The sequence below is a fragment of the Megalops cyprinoides genome, chromosome 25, assembly GCF_013368585.1.
Source record: "Megalops cyprinoides isolate fMegCyp1 chromosome 25, fMegCyp1.pri, whole genome shotgun sequence".
NCBI classification, from domain to species: domain Eukaryota; kingdom Metazoa; phylum Chordata; class Actinopteri; order Elopiformes; family Megalopidae; genus Megalops; species Megalops cyprinoides.
Genome location: NC_050607.1, coordinates 13279597 through 13304162, shown reverse-complemented (window position 1 = coordinate 13304162; position 24566 = coordinate 13279597). Strand labels below are relative to the sequence as shown.

General features: G+C 44.8%; 1 protein-coding gene across 1 annotated transcript in view; it reads right to left on the bottom strand.

Moving 5' to 3' along the window:
* Positions 1 to 24566, bottom strand: part of LOC118772137 (coiled-coil domain-containing protein 91-like) — a 99366-nt gene that overhangs the window by 27195 nt on the left and 47605 nt on the right. The window contains exons 7-8 of the mRNA XM_036520407.1: positions 16555 to 16632; positions 1792 to 1899 (exon numbers count right to left, since the gene is read on the bottom strand). Of these exons, the coding sequence (XP_036376300.1) occupies positions 1792 to 1899; positions 16555 to 16632 (186 nt within the window). The remainder of the gene's footprint in view (positions 1 to 1791; positions 1900 to 16554; positions 16633 to 24566) is intronic.

The window sequence follows — 24566 nt, the reverse complement described above, 5'->3', positions numbered from 1 at the left end:
AATGGGTGGCTTCGTCTCCCGTGTGACCGAAACAGGATTACTCCATGACAGATCTGCTTCCGCTGACCACTCATGTAAAAACAGACCCTCACAGAAATCCCCCACAAATTGATGAAACATGATTGTCAGGTAGAGAAGAGATTTGGGTTAAAAGGGGAAAAACCAGGATCTTTGAACCTCATTATTCAGTGGCAGCAGGGTAATAACTGCCATGGTGAACTGAGGTAATGGGCTCCAGATCTGAATGCGCAGAATCTGAATCTGTGTATCTGAACTCATTGTAGCTGCAGTCTTCATCTATCCACTAGCATCAGAGGCAGCCTTTTCAAAACATCAACCCGCTCACTCAAAAGTAACTTCCTCAGGGCTTCATAAAATGGCAATTTGAAATGTTAATCCATTTTGAAATTCAGAGTATTTAAAGCAAATTCAGACTGAAAGTTACAGAGGCTTCATGGTGGGCTACACAATTAAAAACCGTCACATTTTCCCTTCTTTTACATTCTTTGCATGTTATCATAATGTTGCAGCTCAAAAAGGGAGTATGAAGAAGAACCAACCTCTACAGACAGTTAAGAGTAGGGGTTTGCAAGAAGGGGCTTTTTTTTCCACTTCCCTGAGAGGTACCGTAAACGTTATAAAACGGGGTCAGGACCATCTGTGAAAAATGACAGCTCGCTGCTTTCTTTTCCCCTAATCCTCAACGAAAACAGAATGCTGCTTTCCTCAGCGAGGCCGCCTCGATATCTGGGAACGGCAACAAAAGCGCCGACGGGGGAAAGCGCTCCCAGCTCCCGGCTCCCACCCGGTTTCTGTTTCCACGCATCGCCGCATGGACCGGAGCAGCTGTCAATACAACCTGCACCAAAGAGCCATCGGCCGGCCCCGTGAACCGCTCGCCTCCTATGCTTATTTCTCTTTATAATATCCCGTAAACCGAACCAGATTTCACCCCCGCTCTCACAAGACTGTTCTCATCCTTTCTGGGTTTGCTGAGACAAAAAAAAAGAGAAAGGGAGACAGAGGGAAGGAGAGAAATAGAGAGAGAAAAGGAGAAAAAGAGAGAGGGAGAGTACAAGAGATTTTTCTGTTTGCAGGTGTGCAACTGCAACTTAATATAATTTGAAGGAGGTTGAGGAGACCGAGGATTGACTCTGGTGGCTTAATCCTGCACCGGTAGTTGGGAGGATTGTGAGATCTGTGAAAACACAGTCTTGTGCTTTGAGCTCATGTCAGTGGGATTGAGTAGGAATCTAGGAGACACTCCCAGGATGGGAAAGACTGAGTCTGTGGGAATGGTGGTGGTGGGGGGGGATAACTGCTTATCCACCACTGCCCACAGAAGGAAGTGAATCACTGGCACTGATGTCTGAGACAGACTGAGTGCAGGAAGAGAGACACTGGGTGGAGCCGTGATGCTGGGGGCGAACGGCGTAGACACCTGAAAGATGCCAGCCAATAAGAGTGCGGGTTAGGGAACAGGGAGCAGCCGGAGAGTGTGGGTTGAGAGGAAGAGTCCACCTGTTCATATGCCAGAGAACAACATACTGAACATTCAGGTACAAAGGAAACATGATGACATAAATGGGGCAATAATGAGTGCATGTCTGGGTGCTGGTGACTAATATGTTGACTTACTTTACCACTGTTTTCCTGAATGTATTGACTTATGTATGGGGGCGACTGACTAATACATAGTTGTGAAATACTTCATAATATCATAATTACATGACGTATGGACTAATAAACAGTACAGGACATCGCCATCGGGGGCACTGTGTTCCAGGTTACCTGGGCCTCCAGGAGCTCTTCACATTTCTGACGCTGGTTCTCCATGGCTGCTTCTAGACGTTTTTCACCTACTTCCTGCTGCTGCAGAACAGCCGACTTGGTCAAAGCCTGGAGAGGAACAAAGGGCTGACACGTCAAGCTGACACCTTCGGCACACATCACTGTGCTGTTGCACAACACAACCCACATTCAGGGGATCCAGCAACCTTATCTCTCTGGTTTTTTTTTTCATAATAATCAGCTGAAACGCTGTATAACCCATGCGTGTAAGATAATTTGATCTGAGGCAAACATTACCAAAGGTTTTCCCTTTCTCAGTTATATTTATTATCTTTCTGATTAAAAAACCACGCTGAGGTGCTCAAAGCTGAGTCCAGAGATGACAGGGGCACAATATGGATGGATCCTACTTCTAAAGGTGCTTTTAATTCTTGTTTCATCTGAGAGACCTCTGCCATACTGCAATCTGAACATAAAAATATTAGGGGGACCAGCACCCTACCCACAGTGTGAAAATACTACAAAAATCACAGTTGATGCTTAAAGCAAATATAGATCGACAGAATGTATCACATTATCAGTCATTCAACAATATTTGCATCTAACCCATTGCACAAAAGTTCAGCTTGTTGGAATACCAGAGAAACTGTGCCAAATTTTAACAAGGGTTAATGATGACCTTTTTGGATCTTAATTATATTGGTCATTAGAACATTTGATATATATTCCACTTGAAGCATTAGCAGGACAAATTAATATCACAGAAAGGTGAAGTTCTATTATTTCTGAGAGTCAGCGCCTGGAGTTATTTCAAGCCAGACAAAGCACAGAAAGTGATATATTTTTAAGTTCCTCTCCATCTAAATTAAGACAATTTGCGTGTAAACAAGGATGTGCATTTTAAAAATCCCATACTTAAAGTAGCACAAATTATAGAAAACTCTAAGTTACAGCACAGGCAGCACTGTAACCAACACTTACAGGATAACATGACATACAATGTAATATGTTTACAGATACACACCTATGTAAATGCTGGTAAGACACATTCACCTGAATACGATTACAGAAAAGGTAGGCATCGTCAAATGAGATCTTTGGGAATTGAAGCCTTAAATACCTTCCTGTTTATTTAAAACACTTATTTGGTTATTATACGGCCTAAGCCAGGCTTTACGTATTGTCCTTGCATTCAGCTGGATATTTACGGCAGTAGCTCAGACTGAGTACCAGTACAGGGCATGCCTGTACTGCCCCCCAACAAGGTTCAAATCTGCAGCCCTTTTGGTTAACAAGACTAGTTCTCTAAACACTGCCACTCAATAGCTGTGTTAATCACTGTGTTCACTGTTCTCGCATGTCAATTACCTTATTATAGTGAAGCCACCAGCACAGGCCAAAATACTGACATCACTCTAAAATTACACCACTTTAGAGAGGCAGGCTCCTCCCTTGGTCCCCAGCTTACATGTTGTAAATGTCTCTCATTTCCCACTTTCTTGATTCACTGAACCCATGGCATTTTTTTTTTTTTTCAAAGTGTGCATTCATGAGAATTCAGTGTCCCAATCCAGCACATTACCTACTTTTTCCACATGGCCCTTTCCTGCTTTCACTGGTCCTGCAGGGATTCTTTAGAGCTGCTGTGGGGGCTGAAGGTCTTCAGTGGGCAAGGGCCAGAGGGAAGCAAAACACAGACACCCCTCTGTCCAGGCAGGTTACCCTGTGCTTAGTTTCTGCCCAGGTAACAGGTAAAAACCCGTGACTGTCACCGCACTGCGATGTGTGTGACAAACACACAGCTGCGTGTCTTATGGGCGAAGCGTATGGCGCTCCAGAGAGCCGAGGGAAGAGTCAGGTGGAAAAAGGGATTTCCAGCCCCTGAGTCATAACGCTGTCAGCGGCCGACACGCTTCCCCATATGCAACGTGCTGGTGATGACAAAATACTGTAGGCACTGGGCGAGGAGTGCGTTACAAATGGGACAATGAAACAGCGTTGAATGAATTTTGAGAATGCTCTGCACTAACCTCACATTTGCAGTGGAAATTTTACTTTATCAAAGCACATTACATAGAGAGATGGCTTGGTACTTCAGAAGTATTACAATTTTGCATCTATATATAGTTTCATCTTTTTATTCAATAGAAATCATGGGTGAAATTTGGGACACAAATAAGACGGAATCAAATTCAGAATAACAAGATAAAATAACTGCTAAGATATGAGATCTTCCATAAGTTCCAATAAATTGACCCTAATCCAAAGAGCAAAATAATTTAGGCTCAAATTCAGTATGTGGACAGCAGAATCTCGACCACAGGCAGACATGTCAGACCTTATAAACCCTTATAAATCTCCACATGCAAGCTGATAATTACTTATTATCTTTATGTTTTTACTCAAACTTCTGATTATGTCTTTTTAGAATCATTAGTTAATTAGATGACTAATAATTTTTAAATAAAAATAATTGTCTGCGGTCTGGAAATGTCTGCTGCATTCTGTACTTCAAAAAGACCTACTTCACTGGAAGAAAAACTAATTATAAATCAATGTGGAATCACTCAACACTCTTCTGGTGCGAAAATACATTGTTTGTTTTGTACATTATGTAATGTTCTGTACACAAAGTACAATTTTTGCTGGCATTATAATTAGGCATGACTGAAGTAAAAAATCATCAGCAAGACAGTAGACTTCTTTTGGCATTTGAGGACTTTTTTGGCAACTAGCAAACGCAACAGCTCTCCCTGATACAGATCGACTAATCCCAACCCTGGGCTCTTCTAGCAGCCTGACAGAGAGGTGGTTCAAAGCTCGGAAGAGGGATACACCCGTCATCGTACACGCAAGCGGCTTGGAGGTGACAAAGCGGAGTCTGGCTTCGCCCAGCATTACGTCGTCTTCAGAGATGGACCACACAAGCAGAGGAGCGTTTAAGAGGCAATGAGGAATGCCAGCCATCTTTCATCCGCTGACAGAACGGGGGGTTGGGGGGTTGGGGGGGTTAGTGTATGGATGTTACAGAGAGGGACAGCGTCATCTGAAGGACATGCGCAGGGACGGGAGGTGCAGACAGAGAGCCGGTCAGTGTGAGAAATCTTGTGGTGTGGCCAGCTGTAGCCTCAGCCGCAAGGGATGGGGGGGGGGGTTACCGAGCCGAGCGTGGAGAGTAACAGCGTGAGGGGAGGGCGTGACCAACATGCTTCCCAAAACCCCGGGGGGCGTGGGGGGGGGGGGGGGGGGGGCCTCAACCACCCACAGAGCTCTTTCCAACACATCTCTCAAGAGGAGTGAGGAGGACCGTGCCACTTCTGGCACTGTGGTGGGTTTTTTTTTTTTTTAATTTCACTGTTTCTATTTTGCATTTTTGGCTTTGTGTGACACCGTCCTCACGTGTGTGGTGACAAATTCACACAGGCAGGCACATCAGAGGTCTGAGCAAGGGGAATGACTCTACGCCACTGAACAAAGTGTAAAAAGAAATGAACAGAACTCCTTCCTGCCCTCAGGCTTGCTGACCTCGGGTCGGTGCTGCACTGCATGCTGGGAGCGTCTAGAGAAGACCTCGCAGTTTGGCCAAGGCTGCCCATATTTGCGGCATATGTGACCGTGAGCTGACCGCCGGTTAATGCAGTGTGGACCAGACTGCAGCTCAGGGACCATTAAGGTCTGGAAAAGCACATTCTCGAAAATCAAAAACTAAAAAGCCGTGACAGCAAGCGTGTGGACTCAACATTCAGGTGTGAGGCTCGACCCAAAGCCGAAGGGAAAAGTGTCCACCTTTTGTGCAATCACATTTTAACCCATGTTTTCACTCGAAATGACAAACCAGGCACTGTAAGCCATTGGTTCATCTTTTAGATGGCTCTTGGTAAATGACTGTTTGTGCTAGGCTCGTTTTTTAACATTGTCGGGCAGGCAAGCTTCCATTCAAGCCGGCTCATTGTTGCAATGAAACCCTCTTGTGTGTTTGCAGTACACTTAAAAATATAAGGATAAATGGCTGTTTTAAATAACTGTAGACAGCATCCACACTTCTCATCCGCTGGTCCATCAACACCCTCAGAGACAGAGGAGGGTAATGGAGGGGGAGACCCAGGTCAAGTTTTATCTACTCTTTTTCCCATGCTCTTAAAAATACATAACACAAGAGCTGCCAAAAAACTCTGGCCAAGTTTCTTTTCTTCTCTCGAGAGTTTTATTACATTAAGGCAAAGAACCCATTTGAAGTGGATACTGTACTCATAATGAATGAATACACAAAATAAAATGAAACATTATCCTCCTGTTTAAAAGTAAAAAAAAAAAAAAAAAAGTTGGCAAAACTGCCAACTCCGAAATGTGTGGAAAGCCTTTTATGTTACAAATAATGCTAACCAGTAGATTTACATTTTCTAAAGCTTTTCATTTATTTATTTTGCCATCACATTATTCCAGTCTTTTTTATTTTTAATCCTTAGAACAACAAGGGAAACAAGAACTAATAAATGAAAGATTTGATTTCCTCGACCGCTGCCAAAGACCACACTCCTGCGTCCAACATCCAAGGGTCAATGGGAATGGCTGCCGGCCTGATCAGAGGGACTCAGGGGAGGGTAGAGGAGCTGAGGGGAACTGAAGGGTGGGGGAGTGTTTGTGCTTTAGGCGTTTCCTATTGATCTTATATATCGCTGTGGCCTGAGAGAGTCTGTCAGGGTGGGTAACCGTAAAAGATAAGCTGGGGGAATATCATAACATTTATTATATTAAAGGCGTTGAATTTTTCTGCAGGGCAAAATGATCAGGCGCAGGATTTGAGGGAATCAGGAAAAGCGCTGGGAAATGAATTCTGCGAGCATTCGCTATTCATCCACATAAACACAGATGTCATCTTTCACAACTAGTATTTATACAATTTTTACATAACTCTTCAAAGCATCTGAAATGCCTTTATAAATAAGATCAACAGCGACCCTGTGAGAGATCTATGGAGGAAACCCAAATCAGGCAAGGATCAGATTAAGCATTACCTCATGACGTGCTTCTACTCCGACTGCGCGCAGAGCTAGAAGATGGGTCCTTGTGATACAGTGTCCGATACGGTGTTTGCTTAGGACAAATGTCCGGTTTGTATTAGGCAGAGACAAAAGTGTCTGTGTTTTACATGAACACTAAGCATCGCTTATAAAAAAAAATACAAGGAGAAACAGCAAGGACTCGGCTAAATGGATCAGGATTGATTGTGAGCCCCACCTCACCATCAAGATCTAAAAAGCAAGCACACTGATAGAGTGAAGATCTCCACCCCTCTGCTTTGACGTCTAGTGTTAAAGCATCGCTACTGATCTCCCTTAATGGAGATGGACAGTCCAAAAGAATCTGACTGTCTAGGTGAAACGCATCACCCTAGGTGCAGGACTAACAACACAAAGTGTTCCTAATATTAAACACCGCAAGACATCGGTGTGCATGCAGCTTGCTCACTATGGGCAGCACATACCATCCAGTCTCAGTTTTTACAGTTTTATATCAGCTGAAAGACTGAATATTCTTGACACCAAGTGTTGCTGCCCTGTATTTCCTGTGTGGGCTGCCTCGTGAGGTGTTAAGCTGGAGTGACGTGCTGGGGCAGGATTTCCACACAGTACCAGTAGCATTGTTCACACTCAGACGTGCGAAGGGGTGGCTGCACATTTTCACCTAATGAAACCGATCAGCTTCTCGCACTCTCTGCTTTGGGCCCCGAGCATCGCAAGACCGCCACGCCGGTGCTACCACACATGGCACCTTCTGGGGAAAAAAAAAAATCTCAAAAGGGGAAACCATGAAACATTTCCATGTATTCCAAAAAAACCGAGAGGGCCAGCATTACGGTTTTACAGTTCGGTTTGGGAAAGAAGGCCGAGTGATGTCATACAGCAGCCTGTGACCGCTTGACAATTTTTGTCCTCTGACAAAAACAGAGGGAACAAAACTCGGGAGAGGGCAATCAAGAGGTCCATTTTTGCAAAGGCCCTGCAAAGACGGGCCGGGTCCAAAAACACCCAGCTCGGTTACAAAGTCATCTTTCACCCAGCAGTCGCGAGGGCTCTTTCGAAAAAACATTTGCACAGCATGCACGCCTCGCAGCCAGCGCGCAGTTCTGTTGCCCAGCCATCCAGAACCCAATACCACAGAATCCCCAGACCGAAGCCAACCCACTCACGTCCAGGCGGGGCTGGAGTGAGTGGCACGGTTGCCGGCCAAGCATGGGGCTAGCACCCAGGGGTCCGGCCCTTTAACAGCGCCAGGTTCCATAAAGCCCGGCCCCTGGGATGCGGAGCGTCGGCTCGCCATGCCACTTTGAAAGGAGCCGTTTGAGAAAAGCTTTCGGCGAGGCTGGGTGTTGCAGTCCGGCCTGCGTCCAGCGTGCGAGGTCAGCGAAACCTGCATCGCCGCACCATGTCTGCAGTGGAAAAATCCAAACCATCTCAAAATGTGCGAAATTTGGTAAAATGAGCAGGAACTGTACAGGCTTTTGGATATTAGTTACTGTAAATGTTTTTTGACATCAAAATGATTCAGTGGTCACTCACTACTCACTGCGACATGTTCCAGTGCTTTTGTCTGCTACATAAGTACTACATCATTTCATGCAGTATTTATGTAACAGACAAAAGTACTTGGACATATTGCAGTCAGTAGTGAGTGAAGTGGTGATTTATCCCGTAGAATGTCAAACCCACCATTAACAACTAAAGACAAACAAATGGCATTAATATGCCCCCCCTTATCAACAGAACAAGGCCATTGATAGAGCCCTACCAAAGTCAGCACACTGTCATTCTCTGACTAGGGTAACCATAGCTAACAATTTCACTTAAACCTGCAACAAGTTATCCAACAAGAAATGTCTTTTACTGTCACTAACACACTTTTACTGTGCACTAACATTTTACCAAACAGACATGATGTGGTTACAGCTGTGTTTTTCAGACCATCATCATCCTCCTGCATGGATGATCAGAAAGTCGTTGTGGTGGATCCACTGACATTACATATCCTTTGTGATAATGCCTCAAAGAGGATGCCTTTGTGCTGAGTCCCCTATTGGTGTAGAAGCGAGGGGGGCACAGAACCTGGGGTGACATGCATTAGCTGGACGTCATCTCCCATTTGAAAAGCCGCTCCACGTTCAATATGTGCGTTCTCCTCAATACATACTCAAACCGACCACAGCAGAGTGTGGCGCCTACGAAGCCATACTTTCCTACTCCACAGATGTCTTCACCGATCTCATTTTTTTTTTCTGGAAGGTCCTGTGACCTCTGTCGAAAGAAGCAGAGTCTGGAAAATGCCTTCATTTTTTTGCGGGGTTTTTTCTATTCCCACTCATCCGGGTGTACGGGTGGTTTCCGGCCAATCTCCACACTGTTTATTTGTTAAAAGGCATACCAGGAAGTGAAATTCCTAACAATGGCCAAGGTTTTAAATCTGCTTTCTCTGGGTTTGACGTGTGGGACCTGGCCTCAGCTACCTGCTCCTCCCTGGGAACGGCGGAAAATATAACATTCCAGTGGGCTGCGCCGATGCCCATTCCATACATTCACGCCCAGCAGCGAACCGCGTCCATCTCAGCGCCTCGCGGCCATACCTGCGGACAGGGATTAGTCACTCTGTTTATCACACCTCTGTCCAGACACACGTGCGTCTCCGGGACGAAAAACCGCCCTGGGGCCTGGTGGAGCTGGGCGCGCGAGGCGATTGATCGAGCCAGTCATCGCCTGACACCTCCGAAAGGGAACGGTGCAGCTATTAAAACCCGGTGTTTAGACTGTCCCTCTTCAGGCCTTGCGAGCTTGGAGTCCCATCACACGGCGTGCTGTCCTGAGAGCGCTCCAATCCACTGTCTCTCACGGATGGCTGCAGACATTTTAAAAGGCAATAAAACGCCCACCCTTTGGTTCACAACGAGGTTTCCTTCCCCTGCACAGATAGCCAATTAAGCTATTTTTATCCAGCTTTAGATAATACCGGTCCAGCCTGCCCCCAGGTGCTCTGGCCCACACCATTGCTCGCATCGAACGCCATCATTAAAATACCTACGACTGAATGCCTTCGTGGCACTGCAGGCGATTATTTTGATATAAAACATGCTGAACCTGTGGTCCTGGAACTGTAAGCTTTTTTTTAATTTTATTTTTTCAAAAATGCTGTGCAGCTTAGGACGAAACTCGAGTCGTCCCATTTTTCAGCAGCTTGTCAGGCGTCGGCGTGGAGCGTGGAGCGTGTGGGGGGGGCAGTGCTGGCCAGCACATGATAACTATTCATCACGAGGACGGAGAGGGGATGGAGACAGAAGGGGGGGGCTCCCCCCGGCTTTCTCTCCTTCTCGTTTACACGAAGGCAGGGGCGGCCAGGTGAGGATGGAGAGGAAGGAATTCCACATGTGGAAAAGCGGCAAAAAAGAAAAAAAAAAAAAACGGCCCCTCTTCACGGACAATCGTCTCTCAGAAGCAAATGTCAACGACTCCAGAGACGGCCAAGCAGACCTTGGGTGGTTTCGCAGTGGGGAGGAGATATCAACATTTCTGCTGGTCTGTGATTCTGTGAACATGTAATCTAAATGATGCCTGGAACGCTTTCAAAAATTCTACCGTTTTGTCAAAGAACACAAATCTTTTACATTTCATGTCATGGTACAGTGGTGAATATACTTCATTCCAAAAAAGAAATACATGAGATAACATCTCAAGATTTGAAACGGTTTAAACATGGCCAATGGTTTATGGTTTACTGGACAGCTTTCAAACTGAACTTCTGAATCACCAATACAGTGTGAAATAACAGTAAAATCAAAGTGATAATGTTTTTACACACATTTAAAATGTGAGCCTAATGTGACACACATCTTTATAAATGATTAGAATGTAAAGTGTGATGAGCTTACCCATCTATCGCGGTCAAAGGAAGGCAGAGACAGTGTTTTCCCAGTCACTGTCCTTCCATATTGGGTATCTGACACTGCAGAGCAGGGCCACTCACCTCTCAGCCTGAGGGACTGCAGTTCAACACATCATCCAGCTCTCTTTAAACTGCCAATGCACTCAGAGGTAGAAAAGAGAGCTAGAATGGCTCATTGCAAACAATGACTACTGGAATCAGGTGGTGGAGGGGCTTGAATGAAGTGCAAGCCAACCTACACAACAAACCTTCAGGACTGGGGCTGAGTACCATTTTAGCTGTGGAGTGTGCAGTTGCCTTAATGCCATTTCCCTTCTGAATTCTGCATTCGGAGTGGGAGGGGGTGGAAGCATAATTTGTTTAAATATACATATATACACGAGAAACTCATGTATGAGTCTACAAATTCTGTCCATTCACTGCCATCCTGTTCATTAGTAATTTCCTCGGTGATCTGATACCAGCTAAGGGTTTTAAGATGTTTGGCTTCCCAAGACCACCTCGAGAACTCTGGATCCCTGGATTAAATGTCTGCTGTCAATTACAAATGGAAGGAAGTCAACTGTATGCAAATCCTATCCTTATAAACACGCTCTCAGACATTAGCTTGAAGCGAGGACAATTTCTGTCTTCCAGGAGCAGTAATTGCAGACATTTTCCCCAAATTTGGATGGGCCGCCGGCCAGAGCAATTCACTTAATGTTCATTTTGAACCAACTAACACAGGACAAAGGCAGCCAAGAGCCTTCAGCGAGCACATAAAGATCTGAGCACAGGAACCAGTGCCACTGTCTCAGCACTGTTAGATTAAGCAGGCCGGCATTTAACCAAAGCTGAAAATATGAGCGCAAATCACAGGAAAAGGAGTCCAAGGCATGGTGTACTGTTATGATGTACTTACAGCGCTGACATGTAGATGTGCTGACACTGAGTGTAACCCCCCAGCGATCCTTGCTTGTGCGACCTTTCTACATTTAAATCAAAAGACCCTGTAGGGGGGTCCTAATCACCTTCTCTCTTTTTGCATACAAGTGTATTGAAGGATTGCTTTTGTGTTGTTTCAGGGCATCAGAGGTTACTGCAATGAAATAAGCCTAATATACTAATAAACTGCTGATTCCAGAGAGGGGGGAAAGCATAAAAAATGGTTCAATGGCAAAAACCCACCTATGGAGAGCAAAGCCTTTGATTGAACCATGTGAGTTGGTGACTGGCGAGTTGGAGAGTTCATGACGCCTCACTTTGCCACCCCTACCTGGCAGGCCCCCTTTCCACTTTCCCTGCTTTATGACCTAGCAAAGTACTGTATTATTTAACTGAATTAAAATTTTAGTGGTGCTGGCGCTATGGAAGGGTCATCCCTACCGTGAGACGCACAGACGAGGAAGGATGCAACCCTAGCCAGGTACGCCATCCATAAATCCTTTACACATCTAGCTATGATCCCAACTGGAAAGCATGTGCATGCAAAACGTGCAAGAAGACTCAGCCAGCCCAGGTCTAGCAAAGCAGCTTTGGCTGACAGTTTCAGATTTACTGAAAGGACATAAATTGATAGAAATGGAGCTTGATGTACTTTCTGAACTCATAAAAGAGATCTGCATTATGATTTAAGTTTTTCCAATTGATCTTCAACCCAGTGAAACTGTGAACCCTGAGGATTTCCGTTATTTCAGCTTGCGACTGTTTTCTGTTCTCAGGCGGTTGAATATCTTTGGCCTTATTCCTCAAGGACAGTAAATGGCTCACCTACACTGGAGAATGGTAGGGACGCAGACCTGGAATCAACTACAGTATTAAAGTATATACAATATTAGCAAGGATCTTGGATTGAGTCTGTCGGCCACATGCTTGATTATGAAGACGGCGGGAATGCACCAATGGCACACTGAAGGTGCAGAACAGACACTGCCATGTGATCATAACCATTGAAAAGCACACACTGGAGGATGATATCTTGGTTACACTGAGACTTTAGGGACTGCTGGCTGCAGGCTAGCTGGGTCTCAGGCTGGATAGGTGCTGCTGAAACATTTCATCAGATTGATTTGAATTTGTCGCCATAACCTACACCTGGAATCATGCTGAGGTGTTCCGTTTTACTCCGAGTGACTTTGTCACCCTGCACTATGGCATTATTTCAATTTGATCAACGCAGACACAGCGGCAGCACACTGCCGGGGTAACTATCTGAGTGACAACATCTCCAAAAAAAATGTCCCAACGCTCCTTAGTGCACAAACAGTAACTCTGAATGAAGAGGAGGAAGGTGAAGATGGACAATGACCAACGAAGCTAGGAAAGACAGAGAACCAGAAAAGTCATCACATCACCAGCGTAAGATCTGTCTCTTTGAGAGGACAGCAAATAAAAGTCAAGAGGGTGAAAAAAAAAAAGAGTTGTGGCTGCTGGGAAATGAGGTGCCGGTTAAACCACACACAGTCACAGTGATAAATCCGTCAATTGGGCCTGAGTCACTCCAGCAGCCACTTGGTTGTCCATGAATACAGCTGCAGATCTTCCTCCCTTTCTACTCTATGGGCCAGCGTCCCCCCAAGGCGAGACCAGTTTAAAGGCATGCCTCGAATAGTTTCCCCAGACAGCACAAGCTGAGGGGAGGGACCGTCCTGCAACCTGCCAGGGTGTTTAAAACGCTCTTTGCAGCTCATTAAGTCCTTTACACAAAGATCCGGACACACACACACACACACACACACACACACACACACGCGGGGCTATTTTTAAACCTCACACAGAGGTGAGTGTGTGTGTGGCGGGTGTCTGAACCCCCCACCCCCCAGCGCTGTGCTTGATGAAGAGACTGAGTAGATAACCAGGGGAAGGGAAAACACGGGTCCTGTTTTCTTTTTAAAGAAAAAAAAGTTCTAGAAATATACTGCAAGTGTGCTGGCTTCCTCTCACTTATTTGTTTAACCACATCCCCCGTGGACCTGGTCAAACACAAGGGGGCTGAATTCTCCGGGCCCTGAGATTGATGGACATGCTCGAAACAGTACTCTTTGTAATGTGACCGAGCTCAGCTGTAATCTCCAGTATGGAAGGTTTTTTTTTTACTTTATTTTAATCCAGAGTGAATCCCCATTTGGTTCTTGCTGTGGACAATATCGTGTGCTACAGCAGCCTGGCAGAATGTGCCATAACCTCAAGTTGAGAGAGTGAGAATCAAAGGTCTGCTGCATGATTAATTTATTTACAGACTTTGTTACATCAACAACTGAACAATTACCTCTTCTCTGAAATGAATAAATTAAGTTACCATTCTAAATTCTGGAAGTATCAGTAGTTTATCCTGGAGGACCACATAGTTTGTCTGCTTCCCCCTCCACCTTCCCCCACAATTACCTTGATGATGTAAATCTTTATTCATTGAATAAATCTCACTCTCTTCTAGAGAAGTTAACAAACTTCCTGATCTTATTTGATCATTTGGTGGCCAAGTCAAAATAAGGAAGAACCCAGGTGAGAGCAGATGGCAACTATTATAGTTAGCAGAAGTAAAGAAATCTGAAATAGAACCATTTACACCAATGCTTTTCCCTTAGGGGATAAAAAATCTCTATAAGTCCTTTCAATATTCTACTTATTCTTATAAATAACTACAATGTCCACTCCTTTATTCTGAGAAAGGAGCAATGCAAGTGTGTAACCATGTGCATGTTTTCATCTGAAAGAGCAGCACTGGGGTTCAGCACTGAGCCGTGCTCCTTCCCTGCCTGCGCTCCCCTGCTTTTCAGCAAGAATCACAAATTACACTTAATATACCATGCAATCAAATAGCTCTGTATTTTTCTCATTCAATATAAACATGTGGACGTTTCAGACAGCTATACGATGTAGGATTTGGACGAGATATGGGACAATTACCAGCCATCTGGATGAGTGTGTCCATCTCTGTGAAAATAATTACAAAGTGGCGAGCGGCAGTTCGCTTTTCACCCGACTCCGCTCTGCAACAGAATAGCACTCCTGAAAGCGAGAGAGAGCGAAACCTGGAAGAAAAAACCAGCAAACCAACAGTCCGGTGAAAACCATTTGGCCAGTGAACCAGCCACTATTTCCCCTTCCTGCAATTATTTATATAAACATTCTTTATTGTTTTCACCCAGAATGTAGACAGTGGTATATTATAAAGGTAAGACTCTGTTACATGTGAAGTCTGACGAATTGGTTCGCAAAGCAGAGTGCGGTTTTTGGGGGTCTCTTCTGAACTGCATTTGTTTCAATTTGCTGCAGTTGCTACTGTTCATGCTGCCCAAGCAGAAACAGCAGACGAAAGGCAAGAATACCACCTTCAGTGCAGGACTGATCAGGTGTACCACAGCAACACCTAATTCATCAGTTCCCTTTTTGCCAGATGTACAAACATTGTATCTGACACCTTTGGGAATGGGGTGTCCACAAGCGCTTTGGAGTCTTAGATCTGGCACAAAACAAAGGGAATCTGTGTAACTCTCACCAATGGAGGTTTAAAGCAATTTCCCAGCAAAAAGCAGAACAATCATTCATATCACATATCAGGATGTGCCTATTCCCTGCCCAAGAGTATCGCATCGCTCCAGAATAATAAATGCCCATCACACAACAACAGTCATATAAAAACCAAGGAGATACCTTTCCAGGTTCCATTAATTCATCGACCACTTTGCCAATGTTACATGAGGGCCAATACACCATTAGGCTTGAAAGAGAAACAAATCGGGATTGAACCTGAAGACTATATAAGCAGAGGAAAAGGCCCTGAGAAGTATAAAAACCTCATATGAAATGTGTAAAATATACAAAGAAGCCACAAAATACATTCAATTTTTTAGCGCCAGTTACTAATTTCCTTTCATTTACGGATCCTTTCAATTCTTTAAGAGAAAAAAAACAAAAAGCCAAGAGCGGTCAACTGGTGGAAAAATGCTGGACAGATACTGCAGCAGCAGAGCTGATTATTATTGAGAGTTTAAGTTCGCCTCCGCGATGAAAAAGCAATAAATCATTGTCCACAGTGATAAAGAACGTGAGAGTGTGGAGGAATTGTTAAGTTATTCAATACAAAATGTCATTTCCCCGCCTCGTTCCAAAACCAATACCCCCGCAGTTTTGATTATAAAACTGTCAGAAGACATCAGCCGCTACCATAGGTCTATGGAAAAGCCCAGTGAAACGGGTCCTGCATGGGCCTAATGGGTAATGGATAGCTTCCGGCACAGAGAAGCACGTCCATTCGGGGCTGAAATGCTGAGCTGCCTACATGCACTTCGGTGTGCGTGCACGCCTACTCAAGAGGCTAATGATCTGATGGGACATGCAGGTGGATTGGGTGTGGGGAGCACCAGAACTGCGACATATGCTTAAGATGAATATTCTCATGTCACATCTGCCACACTGTGGCTGAGTGGGTGATATCAGGGCCAGATGGCAAGATGTTGGTCTCTCCTTCTGTGCCAACCTGTTTGAGATCAGTCTGAGATGAGTGAGCAGAGTGTGTCTCTTGGCCTTGCTCTTAATTATGGATGAAAAAACCCTGTAGTGGCAGGCCTTACAGGGTCATGGCTGAGCCATCATCTGTGGGTGGTATGGCTTGGAGTCTATAACATATACTTGTCTTAAATTACTTGGTGGCTAGAATCTACAGGAGACATATTTACCTTGAATGACTTGGTGGACAGGATTTACAAGGAGATATTTATCTGATATGGCTTGTTAGATGATGTCTATAGGAGATATACTTACCTTAAATGACTTGGTGGCTACAGTCTATAAGAGCTGAACTTACTTAGTCTATGAGGGATATACTTGTCCGAAATTTATATAAGCTTTACTTACCTTAAATTCCTCCACAATTATTGTCAAGGATTCATGGCCTGCCCTCCTCATGTCTTCAAGGCCTCTGTTGTGCTTTTCCTGAAAGCAATACAAAAAGCACTTTGAATAAGCAGGAAGGAACAGAGGCAGGGCCGTTTCAGTCCAACATAAACTCTGGAAAAATCCCATTATTACCATTTGCTCCCGTTTCTCTCACCACTGGTAGCACATTACAACTGGTTTAGCGGTCAACGAACATAACAGGCAATTCAAGTTTAAAAATAAGAAACAACAAAAAAGTATGATTGCTCATGCTCTCTATGATCCAGTCTATTTCAGTCTTCACAAATAAACGTATTTCAAAATGTACACACAATTAACCAGATACTTTCCAACAGAACCACGCTAAATACTTTTTAACCAGAATAAATTCCAACTTATGTCAAAGTTTCAGGTTTTAGTTGAAGCAAAAAAAAGGAAATTGTGCACAATTCTTGTTTGTGTTCTGAGAGTACAATTGCTCCTCTCTGAACTCCTCTGAATAAAGTACATTGTACTCGCAGCGTTTAATATATAGTGTGTGTATTGCAGCGTGTTGATTATAAGAACATATTCTGAAACATAGCCTATGGGTTTACAAAATAACTCAATCTCCATATTTTCATTTTGATGCTGTAAATTTGCCAGACAAGTAATACTTTGAGATTCTCCATATTCTGGGTGGTTTACATGCGTGACAGAAGAAATGGATGTGTGTTTAAACGCACAACTGAAAAATACCATCAATATTCCTCATGAATCCCACAGTGCTCTTCTTCATACCATTTGACAAGCAAATAGACTGCAGGGCAAGGAATTTATTTCAGTTCAGACTGTCTGTCTCCTGTTGTGCTAATCGCTGTTTTCAATTATCCACCACTTCCAGAAAAACATGCAAACAACTGCAGCATCCCATGTAAGAGAGAGGGGAGCTAAACATTCTCAATTCATTACACTCCACATGAAAGACCAGGTTCTGCACGTCTGCAAACGATCACTATTTTCTCAGTACGCTCTTGACCGGCTTTCAGGGGCCTTTGGGTCTGAGAGCCGATGTTGGTTTGGACGCTTCTGTGAGGGCCTGAATTTGGCTGCAGCCAGCAACCCTCTGGGCAGGCTGAAGACAACGTTGGGAAACCACTGTGAAATCCTCGCGTGGACAAATACAGAGAAGTTCCACAATCTCAGGTGTACTAATGTTCAGCAAGCTTTAGCTCTGAAGTTCGACTGCGTTCCTCAGTTGCCATTGAGACAGCAGGCAGAAAGGACTCTTCATCGTCCTTAGAGAGGAGATGCAGTTTTTGCATCTTGGCTTTCTACTTTTGTTCACAGACATAAGAAATTCTTATCTGGGCAATTCCCCACCCACACAGACCACATGGTTGTTATCATTTGTCCATCTCAGCACCTCAGTACATCACAGGAAGGGCATTACTCTTCAGTGATGATGTATCATCTGTAGAAACCGTTACATCAGAATGTTTCACTGTACTGGGGGACATCTTGCTTTGATAAGGATAAAATGTGTATAGTCTTTACATTCTTCTTACCAGAGGTACAGTATGGTATTCTGGCAATACTGCAGCTCACTTTACCTTGAATAATAATCTAACAATAAAACATCACTGAGTGATGATTTGGCATCGCTGACACTATGGACACGTGGACATATTACACATTTCACTTCAAACACTCATAGCACATTTCATCTGACATGTTCATTTAAATCACACCGCAAAGGGGAATACTCAATAAAATGGAAAATGTGTCTTTACACGGCAACAAAAATAACCTCATTCCCTATCTTACATCAACATAAAACACTCCACTTTGAGGACCCTGAACAAAAACCCCTCTCTTTGTAAGCATATACACATTTTTCTTCTGTATACCATGTGGCTTGCATTAAAATATATATATGATGTAGCAACAGTCAATGACTCCCAGCTTGTCATCGAATCCGATCTGCATGAAAAACGCAGTATATTGCCGGTTGCTAAAATTATCCGCCGCTGTGACTCCCAGGGAGGTGGCTGCAGACCTTGAGTTCACGGACCTACAGGTAGGCAGGAAGCACAGCAGCGAGCGGAGCCATACTTCATTTCAGCGAGCTGCGGGGCCGTGCCGCGGGAGGACGAACAGTGTGCTGGGGGGGAGAGGGGGGCACGCCACTCAGCCTCGGCTGCTTTAGCGTGAGGCCCTGTGAGGCGGCCGAGGAGTGTGCTCTGCAAGTCTGTCTGCGCTCCCGCTAATGACCAAAACCTGAGTCTCCGTACCTGTGTGCCTTCCCGCACTCACCTGAACAGGCAGGGAGAGGAGCGTTCCTCCCGTCTGAGTCATTGCTGAACTGCCAGTACATCTTGGTCAAGGGCTAATGCACGCAAGGAGTCACAGAGTGGGTCAGTCGGTGTGGGACTCCATTTGGGTAAAAATGTCAACCGGTTCACCAAACCGTTCACCAGCCAATAGGGCCATTACACAGCATGGATGACATGAGCAGCCCTCTGTCGTCCAACATTTTTCCACAGTCTTGCATGGGGTGTACGAAAATGCTTCGAGACTCAAAATATGTTTGACAGAGGGCCTCTTTTTGTGTTTCCTTGTGTACTGCCAGACACATTCACTGTAAGAAACTGTCGTCTTGTTAAATGAATGCATTGATTGTAAGGGGGTAAAGCACTGCAGTTCTAAATGCCTTTCTGACAAATTTCTTAAGAAAGGTACTAAAGCCTAATGTGTATACAGAGGAAGAAAAACAATCAAAAGAGAAATGCCACCAGAAGTATGCGGAAAGGCTGTTTTCCATTGCTTTATATAGTTCTTCCACTGCATTGTCTAAGCACTTACATGACCAATTCTGCCTCCCATTCCAGTCACAGGGCTTCTCAAACCACAAGCCTAAACACACTTAGCCCAGAGGCGGGCCACAAAAGCCTGCAGTTCACCTCTTCCCTGACCAACACGCACTGTTCATGTTTAGAAAATGGCACCACGTTCCAAAAAACACAGCCAGCTTCACCGCTGAAATAAATTTCAATTTCCTTAGCCACTTTCTTCATTTACCAGCAAGTAATGAATTAGCAATCAAAGGGTTTTCTTTTTTTCAGAAGACCCCTCCTCTCTTCCCAGCACTGGGAGACCATCTACATGAAAGGAGCCTTAGAGTAAAAAAAACACAAAGCACTTCCTGTTTATCTATTTGTGGTCTGGTCTTTCCCACTTTCAATAGGGGTGCCGCTCTGGCGCTCCCCCCCCTCCCAACTTGGACCCAGTTTGGAGAGAAACCTCCTGATTTGACAAGAAGTAAAATATCTGAGAGCACCATTAGTGGCATTAGCCGTGATGGCCGTTATTTCTCGGCGCGGTACACCCGCGTCAAAGTTAATGGGGCTGTCAGTTGAAGGCTAGGTGTGGTCGCGAAGCGTTTTCCAACCGATTACCGTCTACCACAGAGAGCCTATTGTGTGCCATGCGTCACAAACATACAAGGGTATACATGACAGAGGGAAAAATTTTTTTTAAAAAAAATAATTAAAAAACGGTCATTTAAACCACAAATTTTCAAAGATTTGCATATTCATGTATTGTGATATATATTTCATTTCAGATGAATTTTTATTTTTATAAAAAAATGCAGACAACATATTTCAACCTGTCTTTTTTGCATCTCCCATCACAAAAAATTCAAAGCAGCTCTTTTGGGAGTTGATGTTCAGTTTGTACCTTTGCACCTCTGGATGAGACATTCCCACGCAAAATGAAGTAAGGCAAACACTACTCATAGCATTGGCATCTTGAATTGCAGGAGTTTCACATATCCTGGTCATTTAAGTTACAGTGGCAGTCATACAATAGTAAAATGTTAAAACAGGCTAGCACAGGTCTTCCGCTTGCTCATAACATCACAGGTACAGAGTGATTCAAGAACGTATGTTCAAAAACCAGTTTTCTCCAGCCTGCAAGAACATTAAAAAAAACTTTTTGTACATTTCTCACAGGTGTTGTACTTTTTCCTGTCAATATGGTGGGATTCCCCGACAATTGTGTAAAACTTGGATTCACAGGAAGCAGGATGACCAGAACAGAGCACAAGCGTGTTGGAAAACCTGAAGCGGAGCTAGTGGTTATTTAAGGAATCGCGGCCGCAGACTCGGCACGGAGAGAAGCCTGGGAGAAATGCGAAGTTTTCACCCTCATTGTTCTAGACAGCTTGCACAGCCAGCGCTTAACATTTCAACAGATGACCTCATACCCTGCGAGCGGCTCTTCGCTGTGATGAGTTGATATATGTCCGAGACGCAGAAGTGAAACCATTTCCTATTCACTGAGAGTAATGCCCTTGCTGTGATGTACTGGGGTGCTGAGATGGACACACGGTAACAAGCATGTGGTCTCTGTGGGTGTTGGATCTCCCAGCTAAGAAAAATGTCTGGATGTTTTGTAAAAAAAAAAAAAAGATTAAAAAAAGCTAAGATGCAAAAAGGATGCAGAGGATGTTAAATCAGAAATTGTGGTGAGGTCACTTGAGGTGGCATGTGAAGATTATTACACTGTGCTGTTTAAATGATTCTGAACTGATTCAGTTCCTATTTCAGTTGAAAAATCTCTTTCTGTGCTACCACATTGGTTCAACATAAGGCAGAAAATTGCTATATGTAAAACTTTAGATTTCACAGGTCTCTTAAAACCTCACTGTTAAGAAATACTGTCTATGTACAGTATTGACCCAGCCCCTGGCAAAACTGCTAAAAAATGTTAAAAACATTTTAAAAAACACAGAAACATTTATTAAAAACAAAACGCACCGCAAACACATGACAGAGCAGACAGGCCTTCTGTCCATTCACCTCCACAGAGGTGTGTCGCCACTTCCTTCCAGCCCTCCCAATACAGGTCACCCAGCACCATGCGCTCACTGGCCCTGGGAGGAGCTTCATGACATCATCACAAAAAAAACGATGTCACTGTCCAAGGACACTCTCTTCACCCCATATGTCAGGCCAACAAGTAAGCGCTGAGTAATCTATATGTAGCGCAGGACGGTAAGATCGGCGGGGACAGAGCACGTGCACCTCTGTGTGAGGCTCTCCCCTGTCTGGGTTCCAGGGTTTAACTGGTCTACATGCCTCCAGACCTCCTGCTACAGCTTCCTCCAGAGTCTTGTATACCACAGGATTAGTCACCGGTGGATATGAGGGCCATTTTCAAGCCATGTCTGGCCAACGCCACAAGGAGAGCTTTCCATAGTGGGGACCCACTATGGAAAAAATACTTTAAAAAGAATTTGTAGTGCTTTTATATTTTTTTTCGCATTTCGTCTTTGTCCTTTGTCAGAGGTAAAAGTATTTTGCCAATTTTGAGAAGACATGGTGCATCAGAGAAGTGAAAATCAAGAGGTGGGAAACAGGAGCCACCAGCTGGGACTGAGTGGAGTTAGTCCCTCGAGAGCACAGGGTCTCCAGAGCACGTGTGTGCAGCGCCGTCCCTTTCCCCTCCCCGCACCCCCGGGTCCCGCTGCAGGGTCAGCAGCGCCTGCTCCGTGTCCTTTCACACCCCTCTCTCTGCCGTCCCCCAGGGCGCTGCCCGTCGAGCCCAGCCCGCCGTTTACGTAACTCCGCTAATTAAGTGCAGCGGTGATTCATTCTACTGTATTTTTGTTTTCGTCTTCCTGGACGCGTGCGCGCCTCTCGCCGCGGCGCTGGCCCCGGTCGCTGTGTTTGTGTTTGTAAGCACGCGTGAGAGAGGGAGAGAGACGTCGCGGGTGTGTGCGTGCGTGCGTGGGAGTGTGGCGCGTGTGTGGCCATGGCCATGCCGTCCTCGCGGTGCTGGGCCCAGGCTGTAAAGCAGCAGCTGGAGGCAAAGCCAACACCGGCCCCGCTGATGATGAGGTCCCCGCCAGCGCAGCACAGACAGATTCCAGAAATTTCCATGGCCCCACGTCGCCGGCCGTGCCAACAGGTCTTGGCAAGGCTCCGTGGCTTTAGCTGCACACCTGGCCCACCAAGGGCGCCGTGGTGACGCCCCTGTCACAGCAAGACGAACAGGTCGTTTAAAAATTAAGTGCTTGTGTATGTTTAGGTTCAGAGGTGGGGAGGTGGTGGTGAGGAGTGGGGGGGGCTGCACGGGAAGCAAAAAAAATGAACCATAAATAAGCAACTTTCAAATATTTGTGCAAGTTAGAGCAACATAATAACTCAGGGCAATGTTTTTACCTGCAGCACAGCACTTTCAGGAGGCGAGCATGGTGTTTCTCGTCTTCATCAGACTGCACTTACATAAGGCTCTGCCACACAGTGTTGCTGCAGCTCAGCTCTGTCCGACAGAGCAGCACTGGGTCACACAGACCACTGCGCATTCAGTCACCTGGGCAGAGGAAAAGGGCTCGCTAAGCCCGCTGCATTTCGATTAACAGGATTTGAAGGAAAAAGCAAACTGTGCTCTAACAGGATGCTGGTAATTACAGCTAATTATAATTTTATTTATTATTTTTATTATTTATCCTTCCCCCCCTTTATGCACTCCTCTTTTCGAGTCACCAGTTGGACCTGTCTTCTCTCACCACCGGAATCATGCAGGGGTGCTAGGGTATGGCGAATTCAATTCTCCCATACACTCATGAGCCAAAATAACTATTTTTCGCCCCGAGCACTTCAGTGAGCTAAGCACCTATTGGAGGATGGGCCTGCCTTCACTGATGGCATCTGAGCAGCCTGCAGGTACCTGATTTGTCTGCGAGTGTCTGAGAGTGACAAGACAAGCAACCTCTGACAACCTACACACCCCTATCACTGGTGGAATGAAACCAGTCCATTCTGCCACTGTGGGCTGACGGTCATCATCATGCTGGTGACACAGCTATGATCAAACCTGGGCTGTGGAGATCAGCCTGGACTTACTGCAAGTGCCTTAGCCCCTGAACTACTTGGGAGCCCAAATTTTCACATTTTAACTATGTGGACACATTAATCGGAGTAGGAACAAGCTGCAAGACCCTCCTTTCCCTCGAGCCCTTATTTGGAATATATAGAGTGGCTGGGTGAGAACTTCAGACCAGGTCAAATTGTGTACAGATCTTCAGGGGTGCAAAGAATGAAAAATTTGGGGTGTCATCACACATACAAGGATTCAGAGAAGAAGATCCATGAGAAGAAAGTAAGGAATATGAATCTGGTATGTGGAGGAAAAACATGTTTAATGAATGAAAAAACACTCACTTTGATTGAAGTGAAAAGGGGCTGCTGGGTGTATTCCTTTCTGTTATTATTGGTGAGGTGGCCTCATTTTTAGTGTAGATTGATTAGAGAGATTGTAAAACAATTGCGTATACCTTAGGTGTTATAACCAATCTAAGGGTTAAGAATTACAGCTGATGCATGTGACTTATGGTACATGGTCAGTCCACATGAATAGTATATGCTTCCATAATATGAAAATTTTTAAGGTTTTTATCTAGGAGTCATTCATACTAAACTACTGCATTACTTTGTGCGTACCTGCCTAGTCATTTTATAAGGCAGAAGCCATACCATTTAGAATACAGCATCAGAACTGGGAATATATCATAAGGGCTTTCTCCATATTTCATAAATGACTGAATTACACACAGGACTGAAAACAGAGGTAAAACTGTACATAAAGACAGGTGAGCTGGCAGGCCACAAGGGTTGTCTATTTGTCCATTTGATCACTGATACATGCTAATCAAGAGAGAAAATTATATCTGTATTTAAAGCATCCATCCTAGTTGTTCAACACAAAGCTGTAGTCTCCCCTTTGTGGGAATTTCTGTGAGGGAAGTTGCATTTGCTCTAATACATGAACAGTCACTCTATCGCCAAAGTGAAAACTGAGCAGCTGCCATGTGAGAAAACACAGAAGAGAAGCTCTTTCTGTGATCAGATAGGGGAAGACTGGCAGGTTAAGGATAAGTTTAAGACATGCACTTGCAATAGTCCACCATGAGAGGGCAGTGTATTTAGGTAGCACACGTTACA